At 38.6% G+C, this 27,962-nt stretch overlaps 1 protein-coding gene and 1 non-coding gene across 2 annotated transcripts; one reads left to right on the top strand and one right to left on the bottom strand.

Annotated features, from left to right (window-relative positions):
* Positions 1–16,481: 16,481 nt before the first annotated feature.
* On the bottom strand, positions 16,482–22,471 carry si:ch211-40k21.9 (THAP domain-containing protein). Its single transcript, XM_051652520.1, has 3 exons — positions 21,501–22,471; positions 19,557–20,246; positions 16,482–18,369 (listed from the first exon to the last, which is right to left on the bottom strand). The coding sequence occupies exons 1-3, from the start codon at positions 21,587–21,589 to the stop codon at positions 18,366–18,368; spliced, it is 783 nt and encodes a 260-aa protein (XP_051508480.1). The 5' UTR covers positions 21,590–22,471; the 3' UTR covers positions 16,482–18,365.
* Positions 22,472–23,547: 1,076 nt separating this feature from the next.
* On the top strand, positions 23,548–23,619 carry trnag-ucc (transfer RNA glycine (anticodon UCC)). The gene has a single exon. It is a non-coding gene; the product is annotated as a tRNA-Gly (tRNA).
* Positions 23,620–27,962: the final 4,343 nt, after the last annotated feature.

Raw genomic sequence — 27,962 nt, 5'->3', positions numbered from 1 at the left:
TAATCTGAGGTTTAATAAACAGTATATATAGTTGAGAAGATAAGTTTGCATTCCCTATTGTCTCGTAAATGTTCACACCCCTTTCATAATTTATACAAATATAAGAGATAAATATATATATATTTTTATTTAGTACTGCTCTTCAGAATCTACATTACAGATATTAATATAGCCTTAGTCTTTCTTTACTGTTACCGGATGGCCCCAGACACAGAAACTACAAGAGTGCAAATTTAATGAAATCCCAGATGTAGTTTATTGTGCTACTCCAATCCCAATCAATAATTATCAGAAGAAAAAAAGTGGTCCATAATACGGGACTGAGCTCCTGAGTTCAAACCCTCAGTTCTATCAAGAAGACTCGCAGACTTGAGTGAAATTCAAGATGACATTTATTTGATGAATTTAAAACAGAAATGTAATGTCTCTCTTTGGCGTAAGCTCCGTCTGGCAGTCCGAAGAAGTTGTACTCGGAACCGTCATATCCTGCCGGAGATAGTAGGCAGGGGCGAGGAGCCTACCCCTGTCCAGGACGGGACTCAACCTGTGTGGTGGGGTGGTGGAGGTTGCCGTGTTAGCACACTGAAACAGAAACAGCAATGTGATAGATTGTGAGCAGACTTATAAAGCAATGGCTTACATGTGATTGGCTAGGAGTTACCTAGCTAATGGTGCGATGATGTACAGCTGCTAGTCTTCCCGCTAGAACTACGCTGCGCTTACATTTCTTTTCGGGTGATTCATGAAAAAGATCCGGTTCAAAAGAGTCTTTTGTTCACGACTCCCTCGCACTGGGTTTGTTGTTGCGTGTGGTGCAGCGAGCTCATCAGAAATGGAACAGATGAAAAGCAGCACAAGATACACTGAAATATGAATTCAGTAACTCTCAAGATAATATCTGACGAAACCGCATATGAACGCACAACCTGACTGTCGCCAGTGACAATTCGATTTTAAATTATGGTCTCAATCAATTATTCTTGGTTGCATTTGCGACCATATTATTCGCAGTCTGGTGCACTGCCTGTATAATTTTCTTTCTACTGTAGAAAACATAAGATTTTTTTTTTAATTATATTTATTTTTCACACATTATACATTTGCACATATACAGTGAAATTCTTTTTTTCACATCTCCCAGATGAGCTGGGGTCAGAGTGCAGGGTCAGCCATGATACAGCACCCCTGGAGCAGATAGGGTCAAGGGCCTTGCTCAAGGGCCCAACAGTGGCATCTTGGCAGTGCTGGGGCTTGAGCCCCCAACCTTCTGATCAGCAACCCAGAGCCTTAACCACTGAGCCACCAAGCTAGTTGGTTCCTTAAAATAAAAATGAATGGGGACTGTGACTGTCAAGCTACAAATTGACATAAAAGCTCCATAAGCTACCCATACAACTCATGTGCTATATTTCAAGTCTTCTGAAGACACTTTGTGTGATGAATTGACTGGAATTGAAATCGTATGCTTTTTTCTTTTTTTTTCTTTTTTACTTAGAATACAAAAGGAGATTTTTTTATTTTCCATACATTGAACATGAATGGGGACCGAAGCTGCCAAGTTCCAAAACTGAGACAAAAGCATCATATAAATAGTCCATATGAGTCAAGTCATTTTTATTTGTATAGCACTTTTCACAACACGCATCGTTTCAAAGCAGCTTTACAGAAAATCATGCTTTAACAGAAAATGAAACTGTAATATCTATAAAGTCTCAGAGTCATCATTGTGTAGTTTGATTAAATATGATTGCAAATTGAGTATAAAAAGAAATAATTAAATAATAATTTTATTTAGAACTCCAGTGAACAAGCCAATGACGACTGTGGCAAGGAACACAAAACTCCATAAAATGTTGGTTAATGGAGAAAAATAACCTTGGGAGAAACCAGGCTCACTGTGGGGGCCAGTTCCCCTCTGGCTAACAACATGAATATAATGCCAATATTAGTTATTTGTGTGCAGTGCAAATCCTGATTAAAATTTGTAAACTAAGTAAGTGTTAAGGGCCAGTGTTTAAACAAAGATTTTGTATTAACTGTAAGATTAATGACTAATGTCTTTGAAGTCCATCCTGGATTAACTGCAGAAGTTCACATAGATGCATTGTCCTTTGTTAATTGGCTGATGAAGTCTTTTGTTGGTATTTAATTGATAGTCTATGTATTTCATTTCAAGAGTGTAGTCCATCAATAGACAAAGGTGATGCAGGCAGAGATCAGTGAGGTGCATCATGGTTCAACCTGCAGGTCATCTCGGTGAGGTTAGGTGGGGTCCATCCTAAGTCAAAGGTTCAGGCAGTGGCTTATGAAGTATCCAATGTCTTACAGTAGGAGTTGGCATCAGTTCATCCTCTGAAACTGAAGTGATGTCTGGCTAGTACCAGCTGTAGTTTGTCATCATCACTCAACAACACATAGCAGTGGAGTCCGACACCAAGTAGGAACGGAGCTGGAGCTGGCCAGCTCTGGTATAAATCCTGAGGTTGAGACAGGAAAACAAATAGAATAATATCAGCATAGATGCCATTCAGTTTATTGCAGAGTTCTGAGAAATGTTTCCGGTTCTGGCAGACCTAACTACAGCAGCCTAATTGTGAGTTCATGGATAAATTAGGTGTATGCCTGGCTAAATAGATGAGTCTTTGGTCTAGACTTAAACTCAGTGAGTGTGTCTGCATCTCGAACAGTGTTAGGGAGACTATTCCATAGTTTAGGAGCCAAATAGGAAAAGGATCCAGAATTTTACGATCGTAATGAACATGATGAAATATAGCATGGTGGAAGGTCACTTAAGTACTGTGGAGCTAGACCATTCAAAGCTTTGTACGTAGTATGTAACAGAATTTTAAAATGAATACGAAATTTAACAGGTAGCTAATGCAACGATGATAAAATGGGGCTAATATGATCATATTCCTTGGTTCTCGTCAGCACTCTGGCAGCTGCATTTTGAACCAATTGAAGTTTATTTATTGATCTTGCTGAACATCCTCCCAGTAATGCATCACAATAATCTAGTATGACTCGTACACTAAAGTCTTCTGACTTTACGACTTAACGATAGCTTTGTGTGAAGAACAGACCAAAATGTAATTTGTTATTCGTTAGTTAAATCTTCTCTGTCGTAGTTCTTACATTTTAGTTGTTTACAAACATTTAAATGAAGTGCATCAAGATGTGTCGCACCAAGTTTGACGTGAATGTTATTAAACGTCATTGGTTCTATGACTGATCATCATGACTGACTTTATGCTGTTTAAACATACATGAATGCTAATAGGATTTTAGAGCTATGGTGGAGGGGAAGATTTTCAGTGAATTTAAAATTTGTCTGTTCCTTACAAAAAGCTATCATATTACTTGGAGGATTTGGCAAATAGAGCACAAGACTTAAGGATTTTTTGGAGCTTGACAGCTTCAGTCCACACTCATTTATAACTCCATTTGTGCTACACCGAAGAGTAAATGTGTGAACTACATTGGCAAGAAATAGTATGTGAACCCTTTAGAATTAGCTGGTTTTCAACATTAATTGGCCATAAAATGTGATCTCATCTTCATCAAAGTCACAAATATAGACAAACACAATATGCTTAAGCTAACAACACAAACAATTATAATCTTTCATGTTTTTACATCTCATTAAACATTCACAGTGCTGTGGAAAATGTAAGCGAACCATAGGATTTAATAACTGGTCAATCCTCCTTTGGCAGCAATAACCTCAACCACAAAATTTCAGAAGGAATTTTGGATCATTCTTGCTTCAGCTCAGCCATATTCTTAGGATGTCTGGTGTGAATGGCTCTCTTCAGGTCATTCCACAGCATCTCTATTGGGTTAAGATCTGGGCTCTGACTGGGCCATTTCAAAAGGTGGATTCTCTAGTGGATTTACTTCGATGTTTAGGGTCATTGTCCTGCTGCATCACCCAACTTCTACTGAGTTTCAGCTGGTGCACAGCCACCCTGACATTATCCTGTAGGATATCTTAAATTTATTTTTCCCCTCAATGATGGCAAGTGGTCCAGTCCCCGAAGCAGCGTTGATGTTTTGTTGATGTCATTAGCCTAAGGGTTCACATACTTTATACAACCTACACTGTGAATGTTTGAATGATGTATTCAATATGTACAAGCACAACAATAATTTGTGTTATTAGTTAACACAGATTGTGTTTGTTCATTTTTGTAGCTTAGATGAAGATCAAACCAAATGTATAGGTACATAGGTACAAGATAATTCCAATACTAATTCACATACTTTTTCTTGCAACTGTATTTCATAAAGTCTAACATTAAGCTTTGTACTTTAAAGTTGATCTGTTGTTTTTCTGTGTTTGAACAGGAGAGAGGGCTGCTCTCTCACGCTGTCATTCAGTGGAGACAGGCGCTTTGACTGAGACACAGGAAACACATGTTGGAACAACATGCTGTGCTGACCCATAAAACCATGCTTCTCAGACACTGCTTCTGTACAAGGAGCACACTGGTAAAGATGGAATATTAAGTAGATGTCATGGATTTGTCTCAGGAATACAATATGCTTAAGAAGTAATTTTATGAGGAATCAAATTTTCCTTTTTGAGATAGAAGAGTTAAATGTACTATGAAAACATACCGTAACTCAAAACCTCTTGCCCAGTCCAAAAGCAAGACCATTTATCTTGCTTAGGTTGCAAAAATGTCTTGTTTCTCAAATCCTTGCGAAGTCTGCATAGTCTGCATTCTTTCAAAGGATCCCAGTGTTAGAAACAAGTGGCTGAAGTTTATTTTTAACAATATCACTGTCACAATGTAACACAGGCTTTGTAAATAGGCTGTTATGGAGGAATGGCGCATCAGTCCTAAATTGCTAAACTAACTAAACTGGATCTGACAGCAAATCTGCATTTACCTGTACATAGAGGTCAAGTAATTTTTGTTTGTGTAGCACTTTTCACAGTACACATCGTTTCAAAGCAGCTTTACAGAAAATAATATCATTTAATGTTTGTAAAGTTCTCGTTGAGCAGTTTTATTGAAAAGCGTAATTGAAAATCATGCCTTAAAAAGGGGGGGGGGTCTTAGGCTCAGCTGGGGGAGCTAGTTCCCCATTGGCTATACAGAATAAATATAATGACAAAATTAGTTAGCTATGTATAATACAAGTCATGTATTCATTTAATAAACTTAGTAGATTTTTGGTGGGAAATTTTTAAAACTAAAAGGATATTGAACTGTAAGATTAATAATTGACTGCAGAAGTGCACATGGAGGTCTTTAAAACAGCAGCAAAATGTTTTTATTTTATTCTAAGGGTCAGAGAGATGGTGGAAAATTGTCATGAATATCACAAAACATGGCAGTTTTCGGTCCAAAACATCTTTTAACCCTTTAAATGGACCCCCAGGGAAAAAATAAAGTACTAAAAAAAATAAAAATAATCCCTTTAAGATTATTAATGGGAGCAAAATCTGTTCTGATCTATATTAGCATGTAGAGGCTTATACAAAATCTGTTATTTTTTAGTGTATTTTAAGGAATATTTGCCCTTCAGTTTGTGTTTACAGGTAATACACTTGTAACTATCACAGTATTAGTTCTTAATACTGTGTATTGCCCCCTTTAGCATCAATGACAGTGTGCAGTCTTTTGTAATAGTTGTCTATGAGGCCCCAAATTCTTGCAGGTGGTATAGCTGCCCATTCGTCTTGGCAAAATGCCTCCAGCTCATGCAAAGTTTTTGGTTGTCTTGCATGAACCACACGTTTGAGATCTCCCCAGAGTGGCTCGATGATATTAAGGTCAGGAGACTGTGATGGCCACTCCAGAACTTTCACCTTTTTCTGCTGTAACCACTGGAGGGTCAACTTGGCCTTGTGCTTAGGGTCATTGTCATGCTGGAAAGTCCAAGAGCGTCCCATGCGCAGCTTTCGTGCAGAAGAATGCAAATTGTCTGCCAGTATTTTCTGATAACATGCTGCATTCATCTTGCCATCAATTTTCACAAGATTCCCCGTGCCTTTAGAGCTCACACATCCCCAAAACATCAGTGAGCCATCACCATGCTTCACTGTGGGGATGGTATTCTTTTCACTATAGGCCTTGTTGACCCCTCTCCAAACATAGCGCTTATGGTTGTGAACATAAAGCTCTATTTTGGTCTCGTCACTCCAAATTACAGTGTGCCAGAAACTGTGAGGCATGTCAAGGTGTTGTCGGGCATACTGTAACCGGGCTTTTTTGTGACATTGCCACAGTAAATGCTTCTTTCTGGCAACTCGACCATGCAGCTCATTTTTGTTCAAGTATCGTCGTATTGTGCTACTTGAAACAACCACACCGTCTTTTTCCAGAGCAGCCTGTATTTCTCCTGAGGTTACCTGTGGGTTTTTCTTTGTATCCCGAACAATTCTTCTGGCAGTTGTGGCTGAAATCTTTCTTGGTCTACCTGACCTTGGCTTGGTATCAAGAGATCCCCAAATTTTCCACTTCTTAATAAGTGATTGAACAGTACTGACTGGCATTTTCAAGGCTTTGGGTATCTTTTTATATCCTTTTCCATCTTTATAAAGTTCCATTACCTTGTTACGCAGGTCTTTTGACAGTTCTTTTCTGCTCCCCATTGCTCAGTATCTAGCCTGATCAGTGCATCCACGTGAGAGCTAACAAACTTATTGGCTATTTATACACAGACACTAATTGCAATTTAAAAAGCCACAGGTGTGGGAAATTAACCTTTAATTGCCATTTAAACCTGTGTGTGTCTCCTTGTGTGTCTGTAACAAGGCCAAACATTCAAGGGTATGTAAACTTTTGATCAGGGCCATTTGGGTGATTTCTGTTATCATTATGATTTATAAAGGAGCCAAACAACAATGTGATAATAAATGGCTTCATATGATCACTATCCTTAAATAAAAGACATGATCAGTCATATTTTCAAAATCAATGCCAAAATTTCACAATTTCTGCCAGGGTATGCAAACTTTTGAGCACAACTGTATAATATATATATATATATATATATATATATATATATATATATATATATATATATATATATATATATATTAGTATATGTCCTGAAAACCTGCTCTCCTAAAATAATAGAGCATAATGAAAATACTAAATTAATATTACTTATTTAAAACTGTTTGATTATCACCATGCTGCTTTTGTTGTCTTGTCTTTGTATCGTTGACAAAATAAAAATAAAAAACCTTCATCAATGAACATTTTTGTTAGAATACTGTTGACGAGATTAACACTAAAACCAGCTAAACAAGTTAACCTGCTTATCTTCGCTTCATACCCATGCCATGGAAGTGACACGAAGAAGGACATGACATGACAATCCGTAATATTTACATTGAAAAGTACTTCTGTCTAGTCCTATAACCAAACCTGAACTAATAATGACCAGCCATTCATAAGGTGAAGCAGCTGGCTGTTTTTTTGTTGTTGTTGTTGTTGTTGTTGCAGTAAGCTTTGAAGCCTCATGTTTGTATGTGTGTTGTAGGCTATGGGGCAGCAAAGCAGAAGTGTGCTGTGGAATGGATGGAGAGCAGAATGGAGAGACACAGACTGAAGATGAGTTTTACCGCATGGGTCACATGTGTAAGACAGTAATAGACTGCTCGAGCTGTCTCTGCTTTCACACTACACAACAGGTAAATCACTCAGTATCACAAGGCTGCAATTTTAGGACACCTCATTATTCTGTAATATTTTTAAGTGGTTCTAAATCATACAAAGTGGTGACGTGATTAATCATAGAAGCATCAATTACTAACTAAAGAATATGAGATGCCATATTCATGTTTTAAATTAATCTTTTGGGTTCTCTGACGACAGCATCTGTAGCACAAAGTCGTTCACAAACGAGTCTTTCAGTTTGTCAAAGCAAGCAAAAATCACATTTGGAGTAATGCATTTGATGAAAGTAAAAGGAGCAATGCAATGTTTACACAATTACACACTGTTTCACAAGTATAGCCACAAGACTTTACACATGACATCAGGGGCGAATTGGCCATCGGGAGACCAGCTGAGAAACAGGGCCACGATATGCCAGACTGGGCTGTGATATGAAGGGGGCCACAAAACGGTGCCGCAATATGCAGAAGGGAACAGTAAAACACATGGCCACGACCTCTAGAAAGGGACGGTTTACAGATACAAATCCACCCACAGTAATTAAACATATCCAGAAGTGTATCCACATAGAACAGTAGCCCTACCACTATAAAGATGATTTAGACAACTTTACAACTCATGCGGTGTGCATGCGTGTTTGGAGGAATTAATATAAGCACATTAACAAAAATATGAGTTGCTGTCTTGCTCCCTATACTTCAATTGTAAATGCATTACTATAAACAAGTGTCTGTGTCTGAAAGCTGGAAAATGTGGAGGTAGGATGAAAAAGTATTTTAGGGTGTGTTCACACTTGGCAGGTTTGGTTCGATTAAAACTAACTCTGGTGCGATTGCTCTGTTAGTGCGATTCATTTGAACAAGTGTGAACGCTGCCATCTGAACCTTGGTGCGCACCAAACAAGTGGACCGAGACACCCTGAATAGTGGGTCTCGCTCCGCTTCCAAACGAACTCTGGTGCAGTTCGACTGATATATGAATGCAGCATGGACCAAAGACGTCTAAATGGACCAATAACAGGAAGTAATTAGCCTTTACTGACCTTTACTGCATACCTGGTTCTTCCCATCATAGGAGGTATGTTGCCCATTACAGTTCAGTACAGGCGTCGGAACCGCCTCAGCCGTCCTTGCAGCATATCTTCGTTTGTGTGTGCAATGGAGGAATTCCTGGTGCTATTTTGACTCCTTTACACATTTTATTAGCTCTTCGTTTGTTCTCAGCTGGTAAAAATACCACCATATATACATAAATCCAACGAGTGCATTTAGCCCAGCAGCCAGCATTGTTTTGGATGTTTGGCAAGTTCCGTCGCAAAATATACGTCATAAAAGCTGTCCAATCAGGTTGTAACCTTATCCTTATGCCTTTTGTTTTGTATCATCAGGTTTGGTTTTAAAAATGCCAGAGTGAACTCTAAGCGAACCAGGACTAAATGTATCATTTTCTTTTTTGGTCTGGACCAACAGAACAAAGAGAACCGAACTACAAGTGTGAACACACCTTTAAACTGTTCTGAGACCAGTTTCCATAAGAGGTACATTTATACAGAAATGCTGTTGTTAGGCCATTAACTGATTAGGCAGCAAAGTAGCAAGGCATCTGCTTTAGCTATCGGATGCAGCCTTGATTACTATTCATGATTTGAAATAACACAGATGCTGTCCATAGAGCTTAATTGTATTAAACCTCAAACATTTTCATGTTCTCATGAACTGCTCATATTTTTGTGGAAAGCTAAAATATTTTACTTAAACTATACATTCTATTAACTATAGGAAACGTTTGATGTACAAAAAAAGCTATAAGAAACTTCTTCCATGACACAAGCATATGTGTGTGTTGTTGGGTGTTTTTAGTGTGGCAGAGGTGTGTGCAGGCATGTAAAGAGAGGAAGGCATCGGCTCTGTTCTTTGAGCAGTACAGACTTTTGAGTGTGTGTTTGTGTCAGTGGAGAATCATTTGTGTTCAGCAGCGGCTCACCAACATCAGAGTACAACACACACTCCACCTGAGAGCCAAAGCATTCTTACAGCAGTTGAGACAAGACAAACAATGTGAGTGACAATCACTGCACACCTTCATTATGGTGCTTCAAGTCTGCACAACCAGGGTTAGGGAGTAACAGAATACATATAACGGGATTACGTATTTAAAATACTAAATATAATTAACTGTATTTCACTACTACAGATACAATTTAAATCATTGGTAATCAGAGTACAGTTACATTCAAAAAAGTATTTTGATTACTGAAGAGATTACTTTGCCTTTTATTGTCATTTATTTTATTTAATATGTAGTCTATTCAGTTGAAAAACATGTATCCATATAAATGATGCAATCCAAGGAGCTTTTGAACAGCGGTGAAACACTTATGATTTGTTTCATCATACGAGTGCTTTCACATTGTTGTGAGTGAAAAGGTGGATATGACGTCATTGAGGAACTTTCCCTTGGAAGCCTGATAGAGGAGCAACATCATGTTTCTGCAGCTTAACAAAAAAAACATTTAGAAACACTTTGACAGATGAAACAAATCCAATAAATACCAATGTAGCCTTTAACATTGTATAGAAATCTACAAATAATATATTTTCTACCTCTTTCTATGAACAGAATCCACATACGATCAGATAATGATGTCGTTGTGTACACTCTGTGGGGTTTCGAAGTTTGAGCAGCAAAAATAGTTAACCTTGTGTAAATTGTCATATGAACATTTAGCTCTATGCTAAGCTAATATGCTATTTCTTGCCTTTACATGCATCTGTTACCAGGCACGGTTATATTTTATAATGAATTCTATGAAGAAAAGTCATGTAAGAGCATAACTTTTTTTCTCTAGTAAGACCTTTGATATTATGGAAAAGATGTACTGCAAAAATGTTATTAATAATGAGAATTTAAATATTTTTTCCCTGTAAAAATATATAAAAATCCTTAAAATAAGACAAATTACTTGAGTAGCAAGTAAAAATACAGATAATGTATTTTTACAGTGAAGTGTATTTTCTTTACTTTAGTGTATTATTTACTTGTTTATAGTCAAAACAAGTGAAAAAACCTGCAAGTGCTGAAGAAGTCATCCAAAGTATTTAGAATATGTTACTGCCCTTGAGTAATCTAACAGAATACATTACAAATGACATTTTACAGCATGTATTCTGTAAACTGTAAAGGAATACTTTTTTAAAAGTAACCTTCCCAACCCTGTGCACAACGAACATGATGACAACCATTTGCTTATCGGACAATAAGTATTCAATATTGACCATTAACGATTAATTAGAAAAATCATTAATATTGGACAATAACCAGGGGGCCTGGGTAGCTCAGCGAGTATTTTACTGAATGATGCTCTGACCCATTGTCAGAGGTGGCTCTGCCTTGATGGGTATGGATTTAATCCGAGCCCTGAACTGCTCCTTCCAATTCAATACTGCTCTTCCATCAGATGATAATGCAGTTGTCAGTGAGACTAGTACAGCTCCAGATGTTCTGGTGGGCTGTGTGAAAGGCTATATTCATAAGCCTACAATCCGACCTAATGCCATTCCTGCTCATCAAAAGCTCCTCAGACTTCCTTTCTCAGTCCGACAAGCTCTGTCCACAGAATTGAACTCACTGTTACAAAGAGGCATCATCGAAAAGATTGACTCTTCTCAGTGGGTTTCGCCTATTGTGGTTACTGCAAAGAAGAGGGGTAAAATAAAATATGCCTATGTTTTGATCTGCATGAACCGAACAAGGCTCTGATCATTGACAGTCACCCTCTGTTGCACATGGATGAACTCCAGAGTGAACTTAGGGGAGCACCAGTATTCATTACAGTTGACCTAGCCTGCTTATCATCAGCATACCTTGCACGAGGACAGCCGGGACATCACAGCATTAATAGCTCACGACGGCCTCTTCAGATACTGCCGACTACCGTACGGTCTTGCCTCTGTGCCACCTGCATTCCAGAAAATGATGGGAGTTGTGCTGTAAGGCATAGGAGTGCAGAACTATCTGGACGACATAACTGTTTATGGCGTTACTCAGGCTATTCATGATGCGACATGTCATGCAGCGTTTGTCAGAAGTGTGCTTTTCGGCAGCCTCTGCGGCATATAATTTCCAAAAACTGACTTTCTCTGGATAGTGAGCACATGAAAACAATCATTGAAGCCCCTGCCCTGCATGACATAGCTTCTCTACGATCATTCTTGCGACCGATTTTGTAGTACAGTAAATTCCTGCCCACTTTTGCTTTTGTAGCGAGGCCGTTGCGCGCGCTCCTGAGAAACAATGGAAACTACGTTTGAATGGACTAGGTCTGCTTATTGCAGCTTCAAAGAACTGAAAGCTCTGCTTGCTGAAAGGCCGGTCCTCGCATTATTCGACCCCTCTCTTCCCACATTTGTATCGACGGATGCTTCCAACTATGGCGTGGGGGGGGGGGGGGTTTAACACAACTGCACCCTAGAGGGCCTGGGTAGCTCAGCGAGTATTGACGCTGACTACCACACCTGGAGTCACGAGTTCAAATCCAGGGCGTGCTGAGTGACTCCAGCCAGGTCTCCTAAGCAACCAAATTGGCCCGGTTGCTAGGGAGGGTAGAGTCACATGGGGTAACCTCCTCATGGTCGCTATAATGTGTGGTTCTCGCTCTCGGTGGGGCACGTGGTGAGTTGTGCGTGGATGCCATGGAGAATAGCGTGGGCCTCCACACGCGCTACGTCTCTGTGGTAACACGCTCAACAAGCCACATGATAAGATGCACGGATTGACTGTCTCAGATGCGGAGGCAACTGACATTCGTCCTCCGCAACCCGGATTGAGGCGAGTCACTATGCCACCATGAGGACATAGAGCGCACTGGGAATTGGGCATTCCAAATTGGGAATAAAAAAGGGGGAGAAAATAAAATAAATAAATAAATAAATAAATAAAATAAATACACAATACTAGGAGAAAAGATTCAATGTGCTTTTTTGGAACACTAACATATAACTCAATTCTATAAAATTATTGTTTAGCTTTTGAAAAAATGCTGGCAAAATTCCCTGTATTACATTAAATTAACAAATGAATAAAGCATTAAATTACCAAATGAAAAAATAATTGCCTTTTCTTTACACAAACTTAAATTAGCCTTACCCTATTCTGTAGATGAAAAAAGTTGGCTGAATGACATTCTCAGAATGTTCTAAATTTTTTTCAAGACTATAAACTATCAGAACTATTTGTCTAATGCTGAGTTCACTTTCAGAAAATGAGCTTTTGAACATTTTAAAACATTTAAATATTTTAAATCTAACCCTTTACCTCGGATCGCATTTGCTGAGCTTCTTCAGAAAATGCAAATTCCATTATGACGCTAAAATTAATTTTAGATGACAATCAAGTTCAGTAGTCGTTAAAAGTCACTGGACAAATATGCGGGACATAATGCAGTTGTGATGGTAATGCATTAGATTTGATGATTGTTCATAATAGCCTATTGAATATCAGGAATGCATCATATCTAAACCCTGAAATTACACCGCATCTTTTTTTTTTTTTTTATAGCTATGCACACAGCAGGTTGCCAGCTGGAACAGGGCCAGAACATGTGGAAACCTGAGATAGGCGCAACATCAGGACCAATATTACAGTCCTATCAGAAGGGCAACTGTTCCCTTTTGATTGCAATTCCTCATCTTCTGATTGCGTTTATTTGTGAAATCAAAATGACAGTAAGCTGGCTAATTTCAACGAATTGTCTCAATACTCTCCCCATTTTACCAACTACCAAAAATTAGGGACCTCTGGGAGGCGAAAGGTACACAATTATCGATATACACACATTTCTGTATGGAAACGGATTAAGGGCAGATAAAAGGCCATTTGAATGTAAATAGGCAGAAGACGGCAAATTTCGCAAAAATATTTTTGTTGATAACAAAATAGCACGAAAAGTGGATGGGAACTAGGTTACTGACACCTTGTGGGGATTTACTGTATCTAGATCTTTCATCATTGATAATATTCATTCATATATTAAACCTCACATCAGTGCATATTTTGTTATATTGATTAGGTAAATCAAGTGTTCTAAATTTAAGCGAATGTTAAAAAAATGCAACTATATCGTGTCTCTAACTTCATATCTTGTAAATAATAATAAAATGCTGCATTTATACAGTATATATATTTATACACAAACACAAAATCTCTAATCTGGTAAATATATAGGATATAATTTGGTAAATATTTAAGTATAGCGCATTGTAATGAAGCCAAGTCTCCGTCATTTCAAAATAAGAGTCCCTAAATAAGTAAGTGTATTTTGGACTTGTGTATAGTCCTATGTTATGCACCAAATCTTCGTTTATCTGGTTATTAGTGGGATTTTGTTTTCACTATAAACTGTGCATGAGGTTTTATTCATTTTGGACTCTTGTAGCCTCTTTGTCAGTGCCCGTCTTAGTAAAGAAAGACTAAGAATTTTTTTTTACATTCTAAATGTAGATTTAATAAACAGTAATCTGAATAATCGGTTATCTGCCTTTTCTCCAACTAAGTTATCATTTTTGGAAAAATCCACTATTTGTCAACCTCTAATAAAAATAATATTAAAAGATATTTTTCTTAATCTTTGTATATAAAAAGATTAAAGTTTTGACAAAAGACCATTTTTGTTGGGAGAAGAACTATAAAAATTGTTTTAATAACGTTGATCATTTTATTATTTGCTCACTGCATAAAACAGCAGTAAAACTTTAATCATTTCCACTTTCTGACATTTGTTAAGTAACAATATTGCTTTGGACACATAACAGGGACTTGATCAACGTAGCAGACATGTTCTGTGTTAAGAAGACAATAAATGAAGCTCAGTTAGCTCTACGGACGTGGTCTCTGCGGGCCAAAGGTATGCTTATATTATTTCCTCATCTTTGCCTTATTGACACTATAAGATTAATTTAGACACTATTAGATAATATAGAAATGATGCATACAGGCATTGCTTGGATAACATGTTGCATGGGGTCATTTAGCTAATATGATATTTTTAAAGAGTATTATCTCCACCAAAATATAAAGCTCAGAGACCGAAGTCAGAGGCTATAGCTCTCTGGCTGGAAGGGAGAAGAGTGTTTAGACAGAGTGGGTCAGAGAGTACCAGCAACACCAGGAAGCTTCCCAGCACACACAAACACCTTTACCCAGGTAAACACTACAATGCTTTTACACAGGTGAAAGACAGATGCAGCACACATACTAACACACATACCTGTAAGGCTGCAGTTAGTGGTCGACCGACAGGGCTGGCCTGTGGGTTAGTGGGGCCCTAGGTGAAATTAGGTCAGGTTAAAATGTACATGCATGCATAAGGGAATATGTGTATTTTAGGTGCTTTGACATGTCACCATTTTAAATTCTGCTGAAAATGCTTGAAATGTTTATTTAGAGCAACAAAATCAATGAAAACAAAAAGTTGGCCAGAATGTGTGCAAAAATTAATAAAAGTTAAAACATCAGGGAAAATAAGGTAACTACAGCAATGTATAATGTATAATTATTTATAAATAAAATTACATATTTTAAAAAGGGCCTATTAACACAACACCTCGAAATATATATTTGTAAACAAATGTAAAGAAAAAGCATACCTTTTAGAGAGCTGACATCTTTGCAGATAGGATGGTTTGGTTATTTTCCAGATTAATTGCTCATATTTTCACTGAGTTTTTTTTTCGTCTTTATATCGGTATTGTCTGAATTCCTTCCTGTCTAATAATACTGTGAAAAGAAGCCGCGCTCTAGTTCCCAGCAATGTTTTGTGTTATGAATAAATTATGCAGATTAGTGTGTACTGCTTAGCTTTACTTCTTGCCAATTTTAGATACACTGCTGTTATTTTATTTCTTGTCACTTTCAGTTATTTGTCTTTTTGTGATTATTCAGTGCTCATTTTATACATAATATGATGTTTTTTGTTTTCACCGTCATTGTGATTTGTGTTAGATGATCAGGTTGCATGCTATCCAGCATGTAAGCGCTCTGGAAACCATTGGACTGTGGAGAGTTTCAAATTAAAAGTCATCACTGTTTTAAATTCTATGACTTGTTCATATACTATGCACGTGTTCACGGGGCCCCTTCAGACACGTCGGGGCCCCAGGCGGTCGCCTATATTGCCTGTAGGAAGGGCCGGCCCTGTCTACCGATATATCAGCGTGGCGATAAATCAGCTGATATTCAGAGTGGTTATCTGAGTTATCGTAGACTCTGTTAGTTCGAACCAGTCTGTCCATTCTCTGTTGACCTCTCTCATCAACAAGGCATTTCCGTCCACAGAACTACCGCTCACTGGATGTTTTTTGTTTCTGGCATCATTCTGAGTAAATTCCAGAGACTGTTGTGCGTGAAAATCCCAGGAGATCAGCAGAAGAATAGCATCTCAGAATGTTATTCTGAGATGCGGGTTGGCGCTGTTTTGGCGGCACGAGGGGGACCTACACAATATTAGGCAGGTCCATTCATGGACCAGTGACTGGTGAGTTGTGTGTGTTTTTCAGTGTTAAATAGTGTAGGTATGTGGAACTCAAGGTAATAGATGTTATTATAGTCCTAATTTTGTTTTCCCCTCCTCAAAGAGATGCTCTGGGTCCCAAGACCATCAAGCAGGTCCATGATGAGGCTGAAATGGAAGAGCAGGGGACCAGGTCAGATGAAGAATTCTGCTTTGTGCTAGGCCACGTCAGAAGAGACACATTCTGTTTCTGGTCAAGCCATGAGATGTCTTGCATATCTGTGGTCGTTTTAAAATTGGAGATTATTTTTACTGGCATCTATAGCATCTTTGAGTGCATTTTTTTATTAATAGAATGTATCATTTCAGCTTTAAATGTAATAAAGGAAGCTCTGAAAATGACACCTTGCTACATGTCATGGGTTATGTTCTTTGCAGGTTGCAAGTCTATGCAGCTCAGGAGCAGTGGAACCCTCAAACCCCTCTACTGAACCCTCCGTACCAGAACCGGAGGGCTCAGAACAGGCAGCGATGGAGAACCATTCCTTTAGTTGAGATCTCAACAACATCAGAACGCTCACAGCCGTCCTCACCTCAGAGTGGAAGCTGCAATGGCAAGACTGGGAGTTGGCAAAATTGTGTGGAAAACCAGATGACCACAGGAGTGTTGATCATCAAGGCCATTTCATTTACATTTGTAAATTGTTTTTAAAAGTACCAGTTGTATATCATTTAAAGCACCTGTTTTTTTTTATGTGCAAACTCAAATTAAATACCTTTAGAGCTTGCTTATATAGTGTCTCAACAGGCTTAAGGAAGATCTGTGTCCATGTTGCCATACAGTATGTTGAATGAAGAAACATCATGGCATAAACAATATTACTGTCTCTGTGGTCATTATTATTATTCTCAAGTCTTGGAATTCTTTCAGTACTTCAGGCACAGAGCTCCATATTTTTTCTATATTAAGAGGTAAACAAGATTTAGTCAGAGTGACAGTGCCACCTTCAGGACGTCCAATGCCCTGAAGAGCAGCTTTAAAGGTGAGCAGCTTGTGAGACCTCCCAGTGCACGACCAGGTATGGTGGCACTGGTCCCAGTCACAGCCTGTCTCTGATACACCCCCTGACTTAATTGTGTGCTTAAAGCATTCTACTACACTGCCTGGCCAAAAAAAAAGTTTGGATTTAACGCAGTGTGATGATCTGGGGTTGCTTCTATTGGTCAGGTCTAGGCTCAGCAACATTATGCAGCAATAAAATGAAGTCAGCTGACAACCTGAATGTACTGAACGGCCAGGTTATCCCATCAATGGATTTTTTTCTTCCCTGACAGCATGGGCATATTCCAGGATGGCAATGCCAAGATTAATTTGGCTCAAATTGTGAAAGAGTGGTTCAGGGAGCATGAGGAATAATTTTCACACATGAATTAGCCACCACAGAGTCCTGACCTTAATCCCATTAAGTCTTTGGGATGTGCCGGAGAAGACTTTACGGAGTGGTTCGACTCTTCCGTGGTCAATACAAGATTTCGTCCAAAAAGTAATGCAACTCTGGATGGAAATAAATGTTGTGATGTTGCATAAGGTTGTCGAAACAATGCCATGACGAATGTGTGCCGTAATCAAAGCTAAAGGCAGTCCAACGAAATATTAGAGTATGCAACTTTTTTTTGGGCCAGGCAGTGCATCTTCACTTGTGATCAGCAGAAGAAAGAAAGTTATACACATCTGGGACGGAATGTGATTGAGTAAATGATGAGAGAAGTTTCATTTTTGGGTGAACCATTTCTTTAAGGGTGTGTAAACTTTTTGAACAGGGTAATTTGTGTTTTCATTTATCATTTTGTGCAGTATTTGTCAAATAGCTTCATCTTGGCAGAACTAACAAAACAAAAGCATTTTTATGACCCTCTTTTTTTAAATGATTCACATCTTGCAGATTCTGCAAGGAGTGCATAAATTCATGAGTAGAAAAGTAAAAGTAATGTAACAACCAAAAACTGTACAGAACATACACTATAAACATCTATACATTTCAAACTTTTCAACATGTAACAAAACCTTGAAAGTCCAAGGTGAAAACGTCATTCCCAACATGTGCGAGATTTGTCCGGTCTTGGATAAAACGGGCTGGCTTGAAGGTTCAAGCCAAAGGTTTTGAACATCTCTTGGCTCTGTATGTTGGATTAGACTGAAGTCCACAATCCAGAACCTTTCAGCTGTGGAGAAATGAAGGGTGACATTAATTTTCAGAACAAAATATTACCATTTCCTCTACTAAAACATTTACACCCTTTTGTGAATTGCAAATTAACTGCATTTATGTCTTATTAGTTCTTATGCAACAGAAATACTCTACATCAGGGATATTTAAAGGTATAATTCACCCAAAAAGGAAAAAATCTGTCATTACTTACTCTTATGTTGTTCCAAACCGTATTACTTTCTTTCTTGAAACATAAAAGGAGATGTCAGGCAAAATGTTGCTGACCTCAGTCACCATGCACTTCACTTTCATTTAGGGATGTTAATGAGTAATCGTCATTTATCATTTGAACGATTAAGCTTATCGATCGTCAATTAATCAATTGACAGCTTGCACACTGCATGTCATGTCAGCAACAGAATAAAATACACAGCTTGTAATGTTGAGGAGGGGTCAATGTAGGGATGGGCGATATGACCAAAATCTTATCATGATAACGATATACACTCACCGGCCACTTTATTGGGTACACCTGTACACCTACTTATTCATGCGATGATCTAATCAGCCAATCGTGTGGCAGCAGTGTTATGTATAGAATCATGAAGATACAGGTCAGGAGCTTCAATTAATGTTCACATCAAACATCAGAATAGGGAAAAATGTGATCTCAGTGATTTAGACTGTGGCATGATTGTTGGTGCCAGACGGGCTGGTGTGAGTATTTCTATAACTGCTGATCCCCTGGGATTTTCACACGCAACAGTCTCTAGTCTAGAGTGTAAAGAGAATGGTGTGAAAAAAAAGTTACAGTAGCCTTTCGGTCAGCTAGAACCAGTCTGGCCATTCTCCATTGACCTCTGTCATCAACAAGGCATTTTCACACACAGAACTGCCACTCATTGGTTGTTTTTTGTTTTTCGCAGCATTCTCTATGTCTCTATGCACTCATTTTGGAGCTTGACAAACCTAGTCCCCATTCCTTTTCATTTTGGGTGAACTTCCTTTAACCTACACAATAGAAAATCCCTACCTGCAACAATACTTACCTTACTTTCATATCAACCAATACTTATTTTTTGGTGTTTCACAGAATATTGAAACAACGACTATTTTTCAATATTTTCTCTTTTTATAAAATACCTTCCCAAATATAGCAAATGTGCATGCTTGCTTATATTCTATGTTACTGTTGCTTACCTGAAAAGCATTTCTCTTTCGCTTCTGGAGTGCCGGTTAGAGGACAGTAAAGACACTTTTTTCTTTAACCGTCTAATCTGGGCACCACGCATTTTCAACCGTTTCCTGCAAGCTTTAAGCTTCTCCTGGGTCAAGGCCAGAATGCGCTTCAGGGTCTCTGGCGATTCATCCACCGTGCAGGTATGATTCGTGTAAGAACAAACTGAAGGTTTGCGGCTAACTGAAACGCCACATTGTTCGCTGGGGTAAATCTCAGAGGTTCTGCTCCCTTCAGCCATGTCAGGCTCCAAAACAACTTCCTCTTTATCAAACTCCGCAGTTTCACTGCAATCTTTTTTGCCGTTGGAGTCAGTCAAACTAGCATCCTCGGTGAGGCTATATGTATGATCTAAACTAAATCCATGAAGTGGATCATTGTGTCCTCTTGCTTCTTTGCTAACTGGTGGAGTCCTTTCCAAACTCGTCTGTCTTAACCTGGTGCATCGTACCTTCTTCTGCAAATGCTCAGGGAATGAAAAGATGGTGGGCACAGCAGTTTTAGTGAGGCGCACTTGGCCTTGCCCGTTTGTGAAGAAACAGTTCTCTTCAAAGTGCAGGGAACATATACGGGAAAATGGAGTTGGCTTCCAGTTGTCCCATCGGAGGTTCACCAGCCAGCGCTGAAGCCTACTGCTATCACCTAAAGGGAATCTGTGTGTGTGTGTGTGTGTGTGTGTGTGTGTGTGTGTGTGAGAGAGAGAGAGAGAGAGAGGATTGCTTTCTGCAGGACATGGGTCAATAACATTTGACAAGACATTTTTTTTGTCCAGAAACTAATAAAATATTCAAAAACAGATTAAAAATGCAATTTGCACAATTACTTGAATACACCTCTTCTATGGTGTACATGTTTTCAATTACTGAATTCAAAGTCATTTAGGTATTTTTTTTCTGGGTCTTAAACTCCAAAAGTCATGTGGTGTAGCCATTAGTGTCATGAAAAGCTGTTATTCTTGAAAAAAAAAAAGAAATGGTGGCATGACTAGTCCAGAATAATACTTTATTATTACTTAAGCAGTCAAACATTTTATATATATGATTAATATTTGAAAAACTTTTGTTCAGCATATCAAATTAATGTGGTGTGACCAACATGTAGGAAGTCATTGTGTTGTCATGTGACAAAACAAAACCTTATTAGACCCTCAAGACTGTTAGTGTGGTGTACCAAAACTATTATTTTGTCCTATCATTAAATATGAATATTTTGACATTGTTATAAAAAGGCATTTGATGTAACCCCGAGTTAACTTCTTGATATTCTTGACTTAACAATTCATGATATTTGTAATAAATATTTTTCAGATTAAGTTTGGAAACTTTTTTAAATGAATGATTAATTTGTTTTCACTCAAGGTGCGAGGGAAATATTTTAATCAATTTTACTTGATGGTTACACCACATGACATTTTAGTCATTAAATCAATTTTGTAAAAAACTACATGCAATAAACGTTTTTAAAAAAAAATTGTGAAGCCAACATGAACACATATATTACATTTCTACGAATATGTTTCTGAGAGTCTGACGTATCCTTTTACAGAAATTCTTCAACAACAACATTCATTTTTTAAGTTACAATAGTTACTAACATGAATATCCAAATCCAAGTCATACTGTAGGCTAATGTGTTGGATGCGTTAACAGTCTATCTCTAATAATCACATTATATGTCTAAGTTTTAGTACATCTTATTCAAGTACGAAATGAATTCACTACTTAAATTTTCCATGTAACTATACTGCACATGAAGGTTTTAAAGGGGTTCTTTTTTTCATAGGTCAGTTAAACTTGGTTGACATTTGACAACTCTGTAAAAATAAACAACCAAAGCAGAGGTTTTACTTGACAATGTGGCCTGGACGATCAAACCGGGCTACAAAAATGAAATAACAACAAACTTACCGATGAAACTTGACACTGGAGCCTCGTGAGTAGCGATTAGTGCATTTGTAAGCTGAACACGAAGGCATATTCACTTTTAAAACACACATCAGGTAAACATTACTGCTGTTATCCTGGACAACCGAACTTCTGGGTCTTCTTCTATGGTTATAACTGGTTTCCAAGCCAGTTTATGGTGAATTTCCGCCGCCTATTGGGCTGGAGTCTGGTGCATTGCTTGTGGCGGGGAAAAGATTTACCTGATAGGGTGCTTTCACACTAGCACTTATGGTGCGCACCGGGGTCGAATGATGTCAAAGTTCGGTTCGTTTGGATAAAGTGAACGCTGTTTTCCGAACTCGGGTGCGCGCACGGGAACCGCACCAAGTCCACTTAAAAAAGGTGGTCAGGGTTACGGTTCATTTGAACTCTGGTAGCCTACGGTTCGCTGCTGATTTGAACGCAGTCGTACCAAATCGCAGAAGTGAACCACTTGTGATGACGTATAATTTGCGTCTTTGCAGGCTCGCAATCGCAATTATTATGGTAGAATGCATTTCTCCTTCCTGCTTGTGTCCAAATACACCACCTTCATAGAGCAGCTCACATTCTTCACATCTCTTGCAATGCATCCGTGGGCTTGCGGCAGACAAACGCTAACATTAACATTTACAATTCCTCCCGATAAACTCACGATTTTCTCCATCCACACTTGGCTCATACGGGATCGTAAATGATGCATCCCGTACTGCATCGAATCGATATGGGACATGATTTGTCCCGTAAGCTGGTCAGATGGCGTCACGGCAAAATCATTCCAGATTGTTAATTTAACATTGATATAAGTTGGAAATGTTTTATATGGTGGGTAAGGGGTCGTCTGAAAAGTCCACACATTGTGCTGAAATCTGCTAATACTGAGGGTGTGGAAAGCAGTAGCAGTTCTAGCTTATATGGTGTCCTGGGCGAAACCCGCTTCATCACTCCCCCAAAGTTGTTGACCGCGGGGGGGGGGGGGGGGGGTGGTGGTGGTGATTGTAAATGAGAACGCCCCAGACGCCGGACCATTCAGTTGTTGACCGGGGGTGGTGCTGCCCCCTCGTGCCTCCTGCCGTCTCCCCACAAGATGCCGCCCTGGGAAACTGTCCATGTCGCCCATGCCTAAATCCACCACTGGTGGAAAGGGACTGTCTGAAAAGTCCACATATTGTGCTAAAACTGTGGATTTTGTTTTATTATTGAAAAACAGGTTCAATTTAAGGTTCAGTAAAACATACAAAATTACACAGATCCAACAATGTATGAATACAATCACTGAGTCATAAAGACAAGAAGTACAGGTGAAGGGAAAAAATAATAATTTATTGCTTAAACTGTGACGGATGTGATAAGGGACAATCAGAATACATGGTCAGTTTCTTGGTATTAATCATCTTCGGTGTAGTATTACTGACCGGTACTGTCGCTCCCTATACACATATTACGCAGTCTGCGTGGTGCACCTACTCCCGACGGGGGCACCATCTATCCCTAGGGGGCACCAAAAACTCCACCGGCTGCTGTTCCTTGCACCACGACACCATTTACAGACGGTGTTATCACGTGGTACCCATTACTTTTCTCCTCGCTATTAAGAATGGATCAATCACAGTCGTTTGATTACTACAGAAGGAGTACAGATTCCTGCAGCGTGTTAGGAACCAATCCTTTGAACTGATTTATTTAAACGGCTAAAAAACCTTCGGCGTTTGAGCTGCTCACTTTTCTATGAAAAATCTATTCACATACACAGCATTCAAAATACAACTCCTAAATCTCTAACATTCGTTTTAATTATAAGAGAGTAATAATTATTCCCCATAATAAAGCAGAGGCTAATGAGACGGAACAGTTCAAACAGGGTCTTCTTAAATACTATGCACAATTTGGCTAAATCTATAATAATTTGTGCGTGTAGCCCAACATAATGAGGCTTTGTCTTCATACGGATCACATATTAATAATCCAAACGTTAGACTTTCAACAAGACGGCCAACCTCTTCTATGTTGATTTTATTCCTCAACATGAGCGTTGGTGGTATAGTGGTTAGCATAGCTGCCTTCCAAGCAGTTGACCCGGGTTCGATTCCCGGCCAACGCAAGCTGTTTTTATTTCAAAATATGAAAGTTGTAAATAAATCTGTAACATTCCATTCAAAAAGCTCACACTGCACTGTGGAAAAGTGAAACTAACTCATGTTGTCTGAATATAGCAAGCAGTTAAGCAGTTATAATCAAATGTAAAATTCAAAATTGACCTTAATATGTTCCAATTCGAAGGGACCCTTTCACAAAATTTGATTACTTATTTTTATCTTATTTTAGCATATATATATATATATATATATATATATATATATATATATATATATATATATATATATATATATATATATTTGTTTTTACTCTTTACATTATATAATGTATATCATTTATACCACTGCATTTTGTTTTGGCATTAAGCATAATATAGTCAACACTTCTGTGATGAGGTTTCTAATACAGATGCTAAAGGGAGTATAATACAGAGATTTAATTGCCTTTGTGTTGTCTCTTGGAGTTTCATGAGTGCATATCATTACATCCACAGCGTGAAGGTAAGATCTAGTGGATTTATGAATGAAACTTGCTTTAAAAGCTCCCCGCTCCATTGTTATGACATCCCCTGAACACTTTAAAATGCTAATGATAATGTTTGGCATCTCTATAACCTGTAAATCCACTTCACTAGATAATTACATTTAGACATCAACACCATAGAAATCTATAGAGCAACCGCTAGACCGGAAGATCAAAGACAAAATTTTCAAGATGGCTGCGTGCTAGTTTCTCTGGCACATATGGTGAATATACTGAGTTCACGGGTAAAAATACGTTCTGAATAGCCAAGCAGTGGTATTCTGTTTGCGAACATTCAGACATCTGTCACACCACTGTGGGAGGTGTTTAAAAGTACATTTAAATACGAGGATGCTTGGTAAAGCCTTAACTAATATGACATTAAAAAGACTTTATGCCTCATTCTATGAGTAGAATTCACTCTAGATCAGTAAAATATGTTTTTTAAACACTCGATGGTTTAAAGGTGCACTCAGCGATTCCTGAGAAACACTGTTGATTTTCGAACTCAACTGCCAAAACAAACACACCCCTCCCTTCAGTGCTCCTTTGGAAGCTCCACCCCCCAACTTCTGCATCTGTCTTCAAGCCTTTTACCTCTCAGAGGTCTCTCCACCACTGAAAAGCCTCGCTGATGTTGACGCGGCTCTTAGCCCTCGACTTATCATAACCCTTCTTTTTTAGTTTATATTCGTCTGACCTTTTTCTCTTTGTCCGTTTCTCAGCCATTTGTCCTCCTTGGAGTTTAGAAAGTTCGCATCAGCCAGATTTGCCGTCATTCTTCTAATGAAATTCCCTCTCACTCTGCCCCCACCCCCCATCCTGTGCACGCACAAGAATCACCAACTGTTGCTGATTGGCTGGAGTAGTGATGTGTGGATTGGTCCGATTTCTGTTTTTGTCTCATTTATACTAGATTTTTTTCAGCCCACCCACAAAATGGATAGCTAGCAGACTGTGAGGAGATATTTGCAGAATCTGACAAAAAAGTGTACTGGATTAGAATTACTGAGTGCACCTTTTAAGTAATATATATGCAGTAGAACATTTTTAATTTGTCTTGTTTAGATTCTGAATTCATGACGCTATTGCGCTAACACGCTATATGGCCATAATATGCATCGATTAAACGCTGTGATTGTAATTTATGTTGACACTGATACTACTGCAAAGCTACAAGTTCATAAAAGAGTGTTAATATTCAGAATAAAGACAAAGGAATGGTGAAAGAGGCATATCTTACTTTGGGCAGATGTGTGAACGGCTTTCACAGCAGATGGCACATGAGTGAATGGGCACTTGAGAGTATTTGAGTAGATTTGATTCCTTTTGTAGACTAATTAAACAAACAAACAAACAAAAAAATCAAGACATGGTCTTGTGCGCCGGCGTGTTCATAATGAATACTGACTGAAAAACGTAAACAAAGTAGTAGGTGGAGCTTTAGGTCACACCTACCGATGATGTGGTCCAATGGCAGTAGAAGCAGCCGGTTAGAAGTTTTCCTAAAAGTTCGTCCAGGCGAGATTAAATGAACCACCAAAACAAATGCAAAAACACCTTTTTGGCCAGATTTTGTTCTAAATGACGCCATACCCATTCGTTCTTCGATTTCGTATGAAGTATATCTGGGCATTAAAAGGGGTCATTACATTAGGAATCACATTTTCCTTGATTTTTGACATATAAGACGTCATTGTACTATAAAAACATACTGTAAGTTTCAGAACTCAAAACTACCTCCTCACTGCAAAAATAGTTTTGTTGAAACCAAGATGCCAAAACAAGTCATTCTCTACTTCCTCCACATTACGATGTAGCAGTGTGGTAGACATATGCATCTAACTGCCTCCACAACAACACATCAACACCTACTTTACCTTTAATCACTTTCATAACCCGCCCAGTAGTGGTGAGCGGTGACATGGCAAGAGGAGAGCAGGTCAGTCAAGGGCAGAGAGACAATCATAACAGTGGGTGTTTACTGTCAAGTCTTAAAGGAGAAGCAGCACAAAAACTGAATGTTTCTGACAGAGGGTCAGAATGAGGATGGAAAAGTATCATGTTTCATGAATATATGACTGTTTTTGTTCAAAAAACTTTTCTAATATTATAAGTGAACCTTCAGGAACATTTAAAAATAATAATAAAAAGGCATGTCATGACCCCTTTAAGCAGTTTATAGCTACGCTTTGGGGTTTGGGTTCCATTATTGTAGATTAATTGCCATTATATGTAAATATGATCCCACTCCTCATGTATATTTGATTTTAGGATTTAGGAAACACCCAGGGCTCTATTTCCGTGACCGCGCTACTCAACGCACAATGACCGTGCGCTACATCTTATGCAATTTTCATGAGATCGCTAATTCTAAGCGCAATTTTTGTGCCAGCACAAAGCACAAGTGGGTGTGGGTGGGAGTGTTTGCGCTATCTGTGGGTGTATGCTTGCAAACTATGGGTGTATTGTATCATCTGCTAAATTAATACATGTATGTTGATGAAGTAGTGTAACTCACCACAAAGTCTAAAATCAGTTCCTGCATTTGCAGTTTGGGGATTCCACCAGTAGAGCTATCAGTCACTTTTAAAACTAGATTTGTGTGTCTGTAGATGAATATGATTAATAATAATAATAATAATAATAATAATAATAAGCTTATTTTGTATACCCCTTTTCCAAAGCTCAAGGACACTGGACAGAAATGAAACATAAAACATTCAACAGAGAAACATATAATAAATACACATTACACATCAAAAGCCACAACATGTTTGTTAGATCCAATACCAACTAAGCTCTTAAAATAGGTATTCCCTGTAATCTCAGAACCTCTTCTTAATATTATTAACTCCTTGCTCAGTTAAGGTCTAGACTAAAGACTCATCTTTTTAGCCAGCATTGTGCAAGAAAGGCTCGACACAAAAGAATACTCACCATCATAACGAGGTGTGTGTAGGGGAGAGGACAGTACAAAGAACAGTTAGAGTCACACTTTATTGAGCACAATGCAAAAAAACTAGGGCTACATTCACACAGTCAGTATTTGGCATTGACAACCACATTTACTTACAGGTGTGAGTCTTGAACTGTCCTGTTCATTCAACAGCTTACAGTAGCGGCTTGAATACTGTCTGTATGAGTGAACAACCAAAGTCAAGCATGTATTCTAACAATTGTAACCATAGTGACAGTTACTAAAGTAAATATCAAAGATGGCGACGTCCATAACAACAGTCTCAATTGATGGTATGTTATTAAATAAACAAGTCTACATGAGACGCGAGTTCATTCATCAGATCATAATTAACCGACAGCAGCTTTGAATGCTTTTTAACCGAGTTAAGAGTGCAGCATTTGTTGCGTGGCTCAGGGAAAGACAGTGGTTGATCTTCGGATGATACACAGCTCATATCTCTGTCTCTGAGAGTTAACAAACCCCCTCATGATTAACACAAGACGCGTGCGTGTACAGTGCAGTGTGGCTTTAACATTATATGACGTGACTAACAACTAGTTGTCCAGTGCGGTTCCGTTCACACAGCACAGGTTTGAAGAGAATGTGGTTGTGAGACCTGAAAATTTGTGGCTGTCAGTTCGGTTATAGAATACGGTTGTCACACTCGTAAATAACCATCCTGTGTGTGAACGCAACCTTACTAAGCATTCAAAACAGGTCTGACAACCGTATTCTGCTGCTGTGTGAACTTGGCCTAGGAAAGGCAAACTCAGAAACACAATGACTCCCAGACAGGGCTAACCAGCCCAGGATCAGCATAAAAGCATGGGGATCAGAACAAAACAGTCCTAGGAAGAGCCAAG

Source organism: Myxocyprinus asiaticus, chromosome 24 (assembly GCF_019703515.2).
Source record: "Myxocyprinus asiaticus isolate MX2 ecotype Aquarium Trade chromosome 24, UBuf_Myxa_2, whole genome shotgun sequence".
NCBI lineage: Eukaryota > Metazoa > Chordata > Actinopteri > Cypriniformes > Catostomidae > Myxocyprinus > Myxocyprinus asiaticus.
Note: the sequence above shows the minus strand (reverse complement) of the source record. Positions and strands in the feature narration are given on the sequence as shown.